Source organism: Brachionichthys hirsutus, unplaced genomic scaffold (genome assembly GCF_040956055.1).
Source record: "Brachionichthys hirsutus isolate HB-005 unplaced genomic scaffold, CSIRO-AGI_Bhir_v1 contig_273, whole genome shotgun sequence".
Lineage (NCBI taxonomy): Eukaryota > Metazoa > Chordata > Actinopteri > Lophiiformes > Brachionichthyidae > Brachionichthys > Brachionichthys hirsutus.
This window is the reverse complement of record NW_027180466.1, coordinates 1-14,380: the sequence shown is the minus strand read 5'-3', so window position 1 is coordinate 14,380 and position 14,380 is coordinate 1. Positions and strand designations below refer to the sequence as shown.

General features: G+C 38.6%; 3 protein-coding genes across 3 annotated transcripts; 1 reads left to right on the top strand and 2 right to left on the bottom strand.

Annotated features, from left to right (window-relative positions):
- Positions 1-1,888: 1,888 nt before the first annotated feature.
- LOC137915107 (chemokine XC receptor 1-like) lies at positions 1,889-2,902 on the bottom strand. Its single transcript, XM_068758593.1, has one exon. The coding sequence runs from the start codon at positions 2,900-2,902 to the stop codon at positions 1,889-1,891; it is 1,014 nt and encodes a 337-aa protein (XP_068614694.1).
- A 1,158-nt stretch (positions 2,903-4,060) lies between these two features.
- On the bottom strand, positions 4,061-5,140 carry LOC137915106 (chemokine XC receptor 1-like). The gene has a single exon (XM_068758592.1). It carries the CDS (start codon positions 5,138-5,140, stop codon positions 4,061-4,063), a length of 1,080 nt encoding a protein of 359 aa, XP_068614693.1.
- Positions 5,141-7,793: 2,653 nt separating this feature from the next.
- Positions 7,794-14,377, top strand: LOC137915100 (FYVE and coiled-coil domain-containing protein 1-like; the record flags this gene model as incomplete). The annotated part of the gene is made up of 7 exons (XM_068758586.1): positions 7,794-7,854; positions 7,942-8,048; positions 8,439-8,564; positions 10,105-10,211; positions 11,156-11,299; positions 12,671-12,767; positions 12,884-14,377. Coding segments are annotated over exons 1-7 (2,136 nt in total), but the record flags the coding sequence as incomplete, so codon positions are not given.
- Between the last annotated feature and the right edge of the window lie 3 nt (positions 14,378-14,380).

The window sequence follows — 14,380 nt, the reverse complement described above, 5'->3', positions numbered from 1 at the left end:
AAAGCACCAAAGCAACTGAGAAAAACTGTGAAATAACTCAGGTTATAATCAATACTGTGGCCAAGTCAGAAGAAAAGAAACTGCAAGTCTCTCAAGTTTAGGACTTTTGCCCTATAATTACAAAATAAAGGCCAAAAAGCAGGAATTTGATCTAATATCTATCCAATGCCCTTGAACACTGGATGTACGATAAACTGCATCCCATCATTTTTTTGAACATTTTATTTCATTGAAAAATTAAATCATGATGAGGTGCATTTGCGAAATGTCATGCTTGCCAATGTATGTCATTTAAGGATTAAGTCATCTATATTTGTTTGCTAAACAGTAGTTTGTAATGATAAGGCCGATGCACATTTCCATGGCAGTCCATATTAACAAGTAATAAGACTTTATTAGCAATATGAGCAAAACACACATACACATTCAGACATTTGCAAAGCATCAATTAAATTCACATATGGTTCGAGTAATTATCGTTATAGATAACTGAAATTAAAGGGGAGATAGCTATGTGAAAAAGGAGGCTGAGTTGCCCTGGAGAAAAGAAGAGCAGGGAGTGAACGTTAGGGCCAGGGAGGGCTTGTTGAAGAAAACAGCAACAGCTGTGTAGCTTGTGGCTAAAAACAGGATGGAACAACAACATCATTTGCAAAGAATATGATCTGGGAAAAGAGATACTCACTTCACGATTAGAAATGAGATGCCTTGGATTGGCTTTTAAATTTCAGTTTAGCTCATTTTAATATATTGTCTCCAAGGTCTGGTAATATTATTTATTATTGTCATAATAAACTTCATGTGTGTTGTTTTATTTGCATACTAAAGCCAAAAATCCCAAAGTAAAATCTGAGTCATTTTCCCACCGGCAGACACGCAGCATGGTCGGTCACCATCTGAAAGAGGTTTGATCGCTTCTTTGCTAAAAGCTGTTTGCAAACAGTTCAAAAGTGCTGTAATATGAGGGATGCCTTGCAAAGGAGTTAATAGCTGTTGACGAAACTTAATCACGGTACAAACTCACCACTTTGGAGGTCACTGGTTTCACGCGTTCACTGACTCATTTATTTGTACATTATTTGAAAAGACAGCATCCAATATTTTGCTGCTATCACACATGCAGAGATAACATTCGGCACCAAATTCTCTCCCACAGCCTGCCAGGGAATGTGTGAGCACACCCGTGACTGCTCTGCCCTTGACTTGTATCCATTCATCCAAGCGTGCTGGATGGTTTAGTTAATTAAGCTTAATCTACCCCCAGAGACAGATATGAGTGCTGTTACAGTGGCCCGCTGAGCTCTCCCTGTACACTCTTCTCTGGACCCCTCATGGAGCCATCGGGGCCACGCTACTCAACCATGTTCAAGTACACTGACGGGGCTCTGGAGAAACATATTACACAGAATAGAGTTAAAATATCTGGAACGCAGAGAGGGGAAAAAGGGGGATTAAGAAGTTAGATCAATGGAATAATGTAGCTAAATATTATAGGTCTGCATGAACACATATATTGCTTCTTTTTCCATATTTTGATCTGACCAGGTATTTTGGTCCATTTATTCTCCCAAAGAAAAGTACTTAAACATCCTGGTCTGCATCAATGGAATATATTACTAAAAAAAATTAAATTTGAGTTTACCTGAAATATATTACAGTTAAGTATCAACATTCATTCCAGCAGGCTGAAAAAGTGCAAATTATAAAGAATTCTAACTTATTATCATGCTCACCATCAGGTTTTAGTTCCTCCTTGATGCAATCATTTACTTATTCTATTTAAAATACATTTACATAAAGATAATTTTAAGCATACCAGAGTGATGAGATACATAAAAAAAGCCAAAAAGCATTAATAGATTGAATAAATGCATGTAACTATGAATGTCTATTGGGAGGGTAGATCCAACACGACAGCAGAGTTTTGTGCAATAAAAGCAACATTCTGAATAACAGAAGTGATCGGTCCAGTTCCTCGCTCTCGTTTCTTCTTCCTGGCATTCTCACAGTGTAAAAGCTGTGAAAAATGTCCTCTTAACTTTTTTGAGAGCATATATAGAAGAGGGTTCATACAGCAGTGGGAAAAAGCAAGTATGCGGCAAATTGAATAAGCAATGTATAAGTTATCATATTCATAACAGCCTTCGGGTTTGTACAAAGACTGGACAAAGATTATAGTATTGTAAGGTCCCCAGCAGATAAAAAATGCTGCTACAATACATAAGACCACCACGACAGTATGGTGGCTCTTTCTGTTTGAAGTTTGCACAACTGTCTTGAGGATGGCAGAATAGCAAAAAACAATGATTGCAAACGGGAGAAAAAAGAGCAGTGACATTTGGAGGTAATATCCCAGGTCGACATCAGATCCGCCAGAGGAAAATTCACACCTGGAAACATTGTTCCAGTCAGTTTCCTCTCCCACCTTGATAGCGTCGCTCACAGATGCTGCAATGCTAATGAGCCAGGCAGCTGCACAAGAGAGCATTGCACACCGCTGCCTCCTTACAGGGTTACCTGGCCAGTGCAGCACCACTGTTATGAAACGATCCACAGTCATGGCAGTCAGCAGAATGATGCTACAGTATGAACCAGCCACGTATGCCGCAGTCATAAATTTGCAGAAGAAGTCACCAAAGACCCAGTGGTGCAGGTGGTAGGTGGCCCAGAAAGGAAGAGTGACGGTGAAGACCAAGTCAGAGAAGGCCAGGTTCAGGATGAAGATATTGGTGACATTTCTGAGGTTCTCATAAAAGAAGAGAACACACAAGAGCAGAATGTTCCCTGTGAGACTGAAGATGAAGATCAAAATGAAGAAAGCACCACTGATGGTTTCAAAGCCAAACATCTCATCACAATAGTATACCACATCCAGACTGGTGTTGTCATCTCCGTCGCTCATTGTGGTGTTGATGATTTCTAGGAAAAAAATAACACATCATTATTTGACAAAATGTACTTAAAACTGAGCATATGTACAATTATTTCATGCACTGTATTTATTTTACGTAAACTAATCCTTTGCAAAATATTCCAAAATACTTACTATTGTCTGCAAGATCAGTATTTATGGTAAATACAGAGAAAGTTACCGTGAATCGGCCGTAGCGTCGACTTTATAGGCGGTCTGAAGGAAAATCTGTGGAAAGAAGAGGAAATTATAGTTGTGGTTTCTCTTTTACTTTCACATTAAGTCAGAAGTGCTGATTCTGAGAATAAATATACTTACAATTCAAGCAAAAGAAACTTGTCAGAACTTCTGTTTTTTTACTTGGAAATGGCAGAGACAGTCCAGAAGTGAAATTAGGTGATTTTTATTTCACTGGAAAGCTTGAAAGAATCAGTGATGGCATCATGTGAAAATAAACATTATAGCAAATCAATTAAAAGTTATATACATTTTGTAAAAGAGAGTGTATCTATGAAATATTTGAAGAGAAGATTTAAAAATATTTGATCCAAAAGGTGAAAAAGATCAAATCCAGGAAATCAAAGTGAATCATATCCAGTTTTACTATGTCAAAAACAATACATGATTATTATCAGAATCAGATGCATGCTGCAACTTTAAAGAAGTCATTACATTGTAGACCAGATCACCCATTTTATTATGACAGTGTTAACATGCTGAAGTTAGCCAGAATTTTCTTAGCATATTCATCTGTATGATCATCTCTACCGTTACCGCAGCCATTGCTGGGAGAAAACTAAACATTTCCTGCTCCGACTGAGTTCCCATTGTGCCAAGATCTGGTGTGGATGCAGCAGAAAACTCTGATAGCCAAAAGAGCATGTTACACGCCTGGATGTTTAGTTGTCACATTTTGTAATTATTTGTTTCCACATCAGAGGGGACCAATCCTTTATTGAAGCAGGCTAATATTAGAAACAGGTCTTTATTTCTACTTCAGTTGTACTTTCTGCTCTGTTCAGTTTACCCTACTAAAGATTTGCTGCTGCAAAATTATCAGTAATTTTTGTAAAGGAAATACGGTATTTGCATTTGATTATTTTGTCTTTATCCTGTCTTAAAGTTGGGGTTTCACTTCTGCTGTCTAAATTACAAAGAGAACTCATCACCACTTGTTATGGATGTGATTGTGTTTCGGCTTTGCCTGCTTCTGCGAACGCTGCTGTTGTTGTGGCCCCAGCTCTTCAGCATTCTCTTTAAGTGGTTTTTGAATTTAACTCCTACAAACACGTAAAACACAGGATTGAGGCAGCAGTGTGAAAAGGCAAAGAGACGGCTAATGTACATGCCATAATCCAGTTGCTTTGATATTTCACAGCTTTGAGCCAGAGCCTCTGAGTCGGCATATGGCTGGGGCCAAAAATATAGCGACTGTAGAAATATTATTATATTGTAAGGTCCCCAGCCCAGAAAGAAAACAAACATGAGAATGAAGATAAGTTTTAAGGTTTTGCTCTTTCTTCTTTGGGCAGCGGGTCGCAGTAATCTGCACATGATCTGAGAATAGCAAAAAAGGAATACCACTGAAGTGACAACAAAGAGAATGTTCTGCTGGTAGATTCCCCATAAGCTCCAATAAGAATTCACATATACACAGTGACTCTGGTCCAGGACTTTGGTGAAGATTAAAGCTGGACATGAAACCAGTACACTCACTACCCAAATAGCCAGAGATACCAGGACACTGTATAGGCCTTTGGGGGACACGATGTCAGATAGAGGATTCATGACGGCTACGTAACGTTGAGCAGTCATCAGGATGAGGAGGATTCCGCTACTGTAGAAGCCAACATTGAAGATAAATGTGACTATTTTGCATGCAGATTCCCCTAAAGTCCATCCGTACATGTGATAGTACATCCAGAAAGGCAGACCGGCGGTGAAGAAGAGGTCTGACACAGCCAGGTTCAAGATGAAGGCATTGATGAGGGATTTTAGATTCTCATACTTTGTCAGGATGATAATGACCATGATGTTGCCAAACAGACTAAGGATCACTACAAAGGAGAACAACACAGGAGTGAAGATGGCTCCAAAGTGCACAATGCTTGTTTTGTCACACAGTTCATCATCATAGTTGTAGGAAAAATAGTCTGTGGTTGGGTCAAATCCTGGGTCAAGCGTGATGCTTGAAGTAGCTGCGACTGCAAAGTCTTCAGTCGTCTCCATGTTCCCTCAGCAAGAAGCCAGAGTCTAAATTCAAAAAAGAATTCTTAAAGGGGTTTAACACTTTAGTTTTTATTTGCTTAGACTGTGAGCTTATCCATCTGTACAATTTCTGATTTAAATAGAGTCCAATGATTTTGCTTAGAATAGAAATAGATTCAATTAAATGACAGTATTTCTGAATAACATTCTCCATTCATTATAGAATAATCAAAAACATTTGAAAAAAATTGCATTATTTATGAAGCGATTAGCATTTCTTTGCCAAGATTGCTTCATGTAAGCACCGTCAGCTTACCTCACGTGAGTGGCTGACAGAGACAACAGCTTACAATGAAATTAAACATTTAGCTGACAAATAGAATTCAGATTGTTTGGACACTCCTGTGGTATTTTTTGTTTCCCCCCAAGGCTGACGTTCTGCTGTAAATGTGAGGATGATGCTGAGCTACAGCTCAGCATCATTCGAACTGATTCGAACTTTCAGCTTGAATATGTGTGTAACCAAATATTTCAAATAGCACAGTCAATATAATGTGTGCTTAATTTATTTCAACAGAAGTTTCATTTTTATTATTTTTGTTACTGTTAAAAGATCCGTACTGTGACCGCTAACCTCAACCTTTTACTTTTTCACCACACTGACTGCACTTTTCACATAGTACACGTTATAAATATGTTTTTAAAACAAGAAATAATTTTACAAGATAAAACATTATAAATGTCAACTTCATTGTGAGAGATCAACATGTCATTTAATTGATAGAAATGTACTATACCTGCCCTAAGGTTGTGCAAGCATCAGAGTTCTTTGGACAAATGTCACAGGGAAACTAAACTGGGAATTATAAAACTATTGACCTCATAGGTGAACAGAAACCAAGCACCTTTTTCAGATCTGCTGTCTGTGGGTGTAACAGTGCATATTACAAGATAGGTTCCCTTTTAACAATTAACACTTGTTTTTACTGACTATTTATATTATTTAAGAATTGTAAGCATATGCACATTGTTGTTGATATTAATAACAAAATAATATAATTAATATAATATATTAACATTTACTAATCTTTTTTTTACTCCCTCTGTTTTTGAGCTTTACAAAAATACCTTTCTGGACATTAATTAATGATTTTATTCAAGAACAAAAATTAATTGCATCATCAGAATTCACACATGGTAAAACTAATCTTGGGTATCCATCTAGAGCCTGGTGATTATTTGGATTATGGTAATTCGTTTTTCTTATTTTGAGCTGTATTATATGTTTGTTGCATATTTTGAAGAAGTTCTTTGTTAGTTCTCTGTGCTAGGGTATTTCTTTAAAAAAAAGGTTTTTTTGCACTAAACCGCGTTCATTAAAATAATACATATCAAATATATTGTCAAGGACCACATTTTATTTATATGTATATTCCTTCAATATTATATGATGCATTACAAATCCTTAGACTGAAATGTGGTGCACAGTGGCACATATTCACCAGGTGGTGATCATAGTCATGCGTATAATTTTTCATTTTATTTTGTATTAATTATATTGAGGCTGTATTTAATCAAACATTCTTAATGAAATGAAAATATATAAATTCATAAAGGTTTTTAAATAGGAGATAGAGAAATATTTTGATTTACCGATCTACCTGTATAATTATCATAGACATGTCAAAAGGTCAATGGCATATTATCTTGTCAAAATTCACATCATACAAATATGTAAAACACCTCGTCACAAAATTATTTTTCATAGATGTTCTCATTTCATACTTCATAAAATACTGACATCAAACTTGAAACATTCCTCTGCGTTTGTTTACATATCATTTCTCTCTCATCCTCAACCAAACTTGGACTGATTTTCTCAGGAACAGGAAGCCATTTATCCAGTAGGAATGTCGATCCACTCCCAGTGCCCGCCCCCCCTGCGGTAGCAGGTTTCTGCTGTATCGTCTACAAACAGGACGCTGGACAATTTTACTTATCGCGTACGTCTGTTATTTCAGTGTAAATCTGGTATATAAATGGTTTCCTTCGTTTACTAAATAGACGAAACTCAATAGAGACGGCTTATTTGATCAAGTTACATTTAACACGACCAGGAAATTAATAGCTCAGCACAGGCGCTCTCGCCAGCATTGAGAAAACGAGGACTGTGTCAGGGAATTGTTGCTGTTTTTGAAGCCTTTTGACAGTGTAGGAGACAACCTCGCTGCTTAGTAATGGTGGCGGTGGCTGACATTAAATGCATCTGTTGTCAGAAGCAGCTGGTAAGGTATGGACGCTGTCTCCGCAGTCATGCGCTCCCACCTGTCGTCACAGCTTTAAATGTTGCTAACTTTCCCTGAGCCGCTGTTTCACCAAATTAAATCCGTGGACCAATCTGGAATGTGTCAATTGTCTCACTTATTAACACATATATATATATATTTTATTAAAGCAGAATTTTTCAGCAGAGGCAAATATAATTTAGGGTAGTACAGTTTGTGTATATATCCTTGTCGTGGTGGCTTTTTTCCCCATATTGTTTCTGTCTCATGGATTATGTTTGTTCCATGGATATTAATCAATTCCAGCATATTGAAAACAGTTTTAATGTTGTCTCTGTTATTTCTACCCCACATGCAGACGTTCTTAAAGACACTGCCCTCGTCCTGCAATGGCATCGTCCTCATCGGTTGGAGATAATCAACTGCAGAGAATAATCAGAGATCTGCATGGTAATTAAGCTGCTAACAGTATATACCTTATCCTTTCCCGGTCTGTGCATAGATCAGTGTTTAGGATGTTGTTTCTGTCTTGTTTAGATGCAGTGTTAGACATGAGGAAAGAACACAGTGAGAGTGGTGAACCCATAACTGATGACAGCGCCAGCCTGCACAAGTTCTTCTATAAGATAGAATACCTGCTGCAGGTATGGTATCACAGCACAACAGCACAAATGTAAAGACATTTGAGTCTGCATGTGAGTCACATTGAGCCAAGTGAGCTGTGAAACAAATATGCAGTATGCTATGGATTATTATTTTTAACAACTGTGAGGACATTTCTCAGCTGTATCCATATTTGTGATGCGGATGGGCTCATCCATATAAACATTTGTATTTCTTTATCCACCCACACAAATGACTTGTTTTCTCCACTGCACCCACATGAACATTATATGCACTAGCTTTCAAGGTTAATTATGTTTGAGGAGAACTTTTTATGCAAACCAGAATACCTGTTGTTCTATACATTTTGCCAAACAAGCAACAAACAAAGTGATAGGTAATGCAATAATGAGGAGATGTGTGTTTCTCAGTTTGACCAAAAGGAGAAGACAACTCTTCTTGGCCAGAGGAAAGACTACTGGGACTACTTTTGTGACTGCTTGATTAGGATCAAGGGAGCTAATGATGGCATCCGCTTTGTCAAGGCCATCCCTGAGGTGATCCTCCTGTGCAACACACTCAGTGATCATTTGTGCGTTGGCCTGCCACATCATTCAACACATTCACAGTGACTATAACCATGTGACTCATCTGCTCAATCCGGAACAGTGAGACTCAGCGTTGCTAATTTAATAGCTGCTGTAACAACTGTACTGTTGAACTAAACTGTTTTCTCCTCACCTCCTACCTTGGTAATTTATCACGGTGAGCTTTACGTTGGGATAAACAGTCAAATTAGTCCTAGTTTTTAAGGATATTTAATATGTGACTTTTGATTTTGTTGTGTCTGATATGGCTGCTACTAATAAATGTTATTGTCATCAGGCATACTTTTAATGTGGTTGCCGTAATTGCTTAGTCTATAAAAGGTAAGTCTAAAAGAGGTGCTTTATCCTTCTAGTTTTGTCGTTGCAACATCTCAAACCAAAAGGTATGAAATAGCTATAATATATATAAATACTCGACATTTTTAATGTCAGGTACCTTATTGTTTTCATCATTAGTCATTGCAGGTTTTCCCTCCTAGAAGGAAGTCAGTGATTGTGAATATAAATGCCTGTGCATCAAGACTGTAATGCATTTTCTTTGTTGTCCTCCAGCCCCCTGTCCTTTTGTTATTAGAATTCTATTTCTAAAGTAATTTGATATGTTTTTCCACATTAATGTGACTTTTGACTGTCAGAGCCCAAGGCGATCTCAAATCTTCAGATGTTGTCAAACCAAGAGTATGAAAATGTACGAAGATCAGCCATTCATTGATTTCAATGATTGATGATGATGCTAAATACCTCGGAGTCAATCTAACATGATGCAGCTCATTATTGAATGACATAAAGTCTTAAGTCTAAAAGATTATTATATAGAAAAGCATAAATATAGTTAAAAATGTCATCACAGAGTTATACACATTGGACATTATCAACTGACTGCTCATTACTTATTAGAAACTTTAAGTTACTCCTTAAAATATTACTTTTAGTCTGTGTTTGCTCTTCTTGTTTCATGTCTGTCAGTCTGGCAGAAGCCTCCAGCTGGTGTCCTTATGGTGGCTCTGAATGTCTGTGCTCTCACCTATATCCCTCCATCTGCTTATGGATTGGAGAGTCTGTCCTTCCAGATGACACAGAACATTGAGTGTCTGAACAGTGACGACCTTTAAGCTTAAGCATCCTTAAGTGCCATTTATTTTTGACACAAAGCTTACACTCAATTTAAACTAAAACTGGATTGGGTTCATTCATTCTGACACTTCAAGTTAAACAGGAATACACTGCGTTTCATTTTTAAATGCTTAGAAACACGAAAAAGAAAATGGCAACAACCAAAGTCATGCTGTTTCCATAAGAACCAACTTTTGAATCCATTCCACAAACATGCATGAAATTAAGTGGCATTAAAAACATAAGCTGCCCAGGCTCCTGGTAAACTGATCAAGCTGAAAATTTAACTGATGCGATATAATTAATTGTGAAACTACAATTCTGATTTGTTCATGAAAGATGTCCCTGACTTAACTGTATCATTTTCTGTCCTCAGTTGAAGACGTCACTGGGGAAGGGAAGGGCCTTCATCCGGTACTCACTCGTTCACCAGCGTCTCGCTGACACATTGCAGCAATGCCTCATAAACCAGAAAGTAACGAGGTCAGAGACACACACACACACACACACACACACACACACCCTTCTTGTTACTCTCACTTCCTGATTTATGTCTTATTTCTGTTTTTCAAGAAAGTGGCACCCATTAACTTCCACTTCCTCATGCTTTCCTCAAACCTGTTGTCCAAGATAATCATGAATCCTTTTACATGTACTGTATGTCTTTGTAAATGAGACCGGTGAGGCTGCAGGCTGTCTCTCTGAATCATATGCATGCATGTATCTGGGTGTGTGTCAAACAAAATCCACCTACTAATCCCTCTAAAGCTCAATTGAGCGTCATCTTTGCTCTTCATCCACTTCCTTCATTATTTATTGTCTTGTAACAGAGATGACGTAAAGGCTTGCTCAACAGCTCATTTCCACAAATAGTCCTCGCTCTAAAAAATAAAAGTGAAAGCTATTGTAATAATTTCTTTTTACACAGATCACACAACAGTGCCACAACAAAGACCCTCCATTACTGCACCTTTATTTGTTTACGGTGATCAAAGCAACAGCAGCGCATAATAGCTGCATCAAGGTTTATGGTTCGGTTTAACATTTGTGTGATAAGGGGTAAAATAACAACGATGTTGACATTGTCTGTTTGGAGGACGAGGAGCTCGACACACTCCCAGTTGGCAGACATTTCTTCATTATAACTGTGCACTGCTACTCGCTGCTTTTTTAATCTCCCAATTTTAGGGATTTTATTGTCAATGAGTCACAACCCCGTCTCGTCTTATTGCCTTGCGTACGGATGTCAGATTCATTGCCATTGCTTCCTTAGTGGTCGCCTCAGACGCAGGTCGTCATACAATCGTCCATTATACCTTTGTAGCATTTATACGGAGAGCGTTTGGAGTAAAGCCATTACAATCCCACTATAAATTAGGGAGTTTAAAGTGGTTTTATGTATTACTGCTTGTATTCTTCTCGCACAGTGACTGGTATTATGCCCGAAGTCCCTTCCTCAAGTCCCGCGTGACAGCTGACATTATCAACAATCTTTATGAACTCAACCAGATCCAGTATGATGTGGCAGCCAGAGGTTACGACCTTGATGCTGATTGGCCAAACTTCGCAAGGTAACTCATCTCTGGGATATCTATTGAGACTAACAATTATCAGTTTACATCCTTTTGTTGAATAACTATAAATAACTAACAACACTGTTAGTTAAGGGATTCAACATTGTTGGTAAACTGATTAGAGATAATGGTGTAAATGTTACAGCTCCGTCCTTGTAAAACAACAAGCAGTTGCGACCTATAAATGTCTATTCTAAAAAATACAAATTAGAATGAAATGCAATATATAGTGTTCTACGTCTGTGAGTGGGCCACACAAATCTGACTTGTATTAGCATAATTATATAAAGCAATATCATGTTGTAAGTAAGTACCAGGTAGCTGATTCATTAACATTAACCTTAGAGATCCAAAACTTGGTGATTGTGTTTTCATCCTATAGATTTGGTTTAAAAAAAAAAAGTCAGTTTTAACACCAGCGTCATTAAGGGACAGCCATACGATTATCTTTACACCTCAGAAAACACATTCGAGCTCACTACCTCTGAGCAATTAAGATGAATCACTGGATTAATGCAGCTAATGGAAAATTGTGTTGGAAGTTATTTTAGATATTTCACAACATTAAGTAACACTTAATTATCTGATCACTCTGCACGTTCACAGCTATTTAAAAAAAAAGATATTTGAATGTGCCTGTGGGTGTTGACGATGTGTGAGAATTGATCGCTGTTCCTCACATCAGCACCTTTCCAAAGAGCTTTCACTACTTTCTTTCAGCAGAATTTTTCTGTTGCTGTTGTGCATCACTTGACTATTAAATCTTACAGTATAAGACAATGCAATGCAGATCTCAGGTGTGTAACGAGGCATGTGGGTGGACACCCAGGAGTGTAGGACAGGCTGTGCTTTTAGTGTGCATGAGAGAGGCGGAATAAATATATAAGATCCAAAACACCAGTGAATTAAAAAGTCAGTCTCAAAATGAAAATCTAAAGTTTACTTCTAGCAGAGATTCTAAAGATTATATAATTCACAAACGCACGTGAGGTATGTTTGACATGTTGAAATTCCCTCTAGTTTCTCTTAAGTAAAAGTACCTCTTCTGCTTATCATTTCCAGTTTGTTTGGTAAGTTGTGATTGTATGAGTTACCTGGAAACCCACCCACCCAAATCTGTATGTTTTGACAAGCGGTTGGAAAATCAGGGGAAGAAGTTTGTAATAATTTAGTCATGTGAAAAATGAAGACGGTGCTCTGTTGTTAAACATTTAATCAAGTTCAATGTATTTGGTGCTGCTATACCACCTCTTAAATTCTCATTTATGTTAACTTAAATTCCTCTTCGTTGTTAAAATTATTTTCTTGTTTGACTTTTACCAATTATCAGTTTTTGAAAGACCTGTTCTGTGTGTAATTATCTGAAAGGCGAACATTAGGAAGTGCCTCATCAGCTTTCCTGTGGAAGCCTCCCAGTCGCTGCTCCAGCATTAACAGCCTCGTTAGCAGTTACACGCACTCACAGGTACACATACGGGTAATTGTATTCAACTAACTATGCAACAACTGTGCACTTTAGAATGTGACTACTTGGATTTTAAATCTGCTGACCAGTGTTGTCTTCTTCTTTTTACTGACCAGGCACAGGAATGTCTCCCAGTATCGGACCTGAGTCAAAGTCTTCTTGGTGAACTGGGGGAACCTTCTACGTGTTCCATTGGGGAGAACCTCCGCATTGAGCTTGACCAGTCTGAGCTCAGACAGCGAGAGCTTCTGGTCCGGGTTCAGGTGTTGGGCAAAGAGGCTACTGAACTGAAAGATTTGGTTAAAGACCTTCAAGGCCAGTTATTAGAAGCTCGGAAGTCCTCTTGCCATTCAGTGCGCACTGAATCCCAAAGTAAAACTAATGGTTGCAAGACGACAGAAACCTGCAGGGAAGCGATAAACGGTGAGCTTCAGGACAGACTCGCAGCTGCTGAGAATAAAAATATGGAACTTCTCTCCAAGTTGGATGAGACACTTAAAGAAAAGGGACAACAAACGACTAGCTACTGCGACTCAGCCTGGAAAATTCAGGAACTCCTGGATAAACTCAAGACAATAGAGGAGGAGAGGTTGGAGGCAAAGAGAGAGGCTGAGGATAGAGCCAGACACGTTGAGCGACTATCACAGGAACTACAAATCAGGGAAGAGGAGTCGCACAACAATGAAGAGAAGCTGGCTGAAGTCAAAGCTGGAGCAATTGTTGAACGCGAGGAAGCACTTCAACGGCTGGAAGATCTCCAGAGTGCAGTCAGTCGAATTCAGGGGGCCCTGACGTTGAAAGAGAAGGAGACTGGGAACTTGCGAGCCCAGCTTCAGGATCTACAAGAATCACTGGAGTGCAGAGAGCGGCAGGCAGAGGAGCTAAGGAAAAGATTGCTGGAGGAAAGGGGGGAGGAAATGCAGAGATTTAGCATGAGCGCTAGCCTGAACGAGGAGCTTGAGAGTCGCCTCCTGGATATAAGAACAACCCTAAAAAACAGAGACAAAGAGCTAGCCATTAGCTCAGAGACTATCAAGCATTTAGAGGAGCAGTTGGAGAAACTAAATGTTGAGAATGAAAGTTTGAGCTCTAGAATAAATGACCATGAAGATTCCTGTAATCAAATAGATAACCCCGACAATAATTGCCAATGCAGCAATTGCAATGAAATGAACGCTAAGCTACTCCAAACAGTTGCAAAGAGTGAGAGCAGCATCATACAGCTGACCGAGGCCAGGTATGCTTTGTTAGAACAACTAGCTTCTTTGAGAGCCTCCGAGAAACACCTAAAGGACAGAGTAGAGGCTTCAAAAATGTGTGTGGAAGATCGTGAGAAGCAGCTTCTGGATGAAAACCTGCATTTAGAGGAGACTCTCCAGAAGACCCTCATCAAGAAAGAAATGTCTGATTCTCAATTAAAGATTCTGGAGCAGGAGTACAAGGAGCTTCTGGACGTTCAGTCCTCATTGAAGAAGTCGTTAACCACAACTCAACTGGAAATAGACTTGCTCACTGCCCAAACTGCTAAGTTAGAGACGAACCTCACAGTGTCCCAAAGAAGTCAAGCAGAACTACTCGATAAACTCGAGGAAAGTGAGGTTAAACTGAGAGAC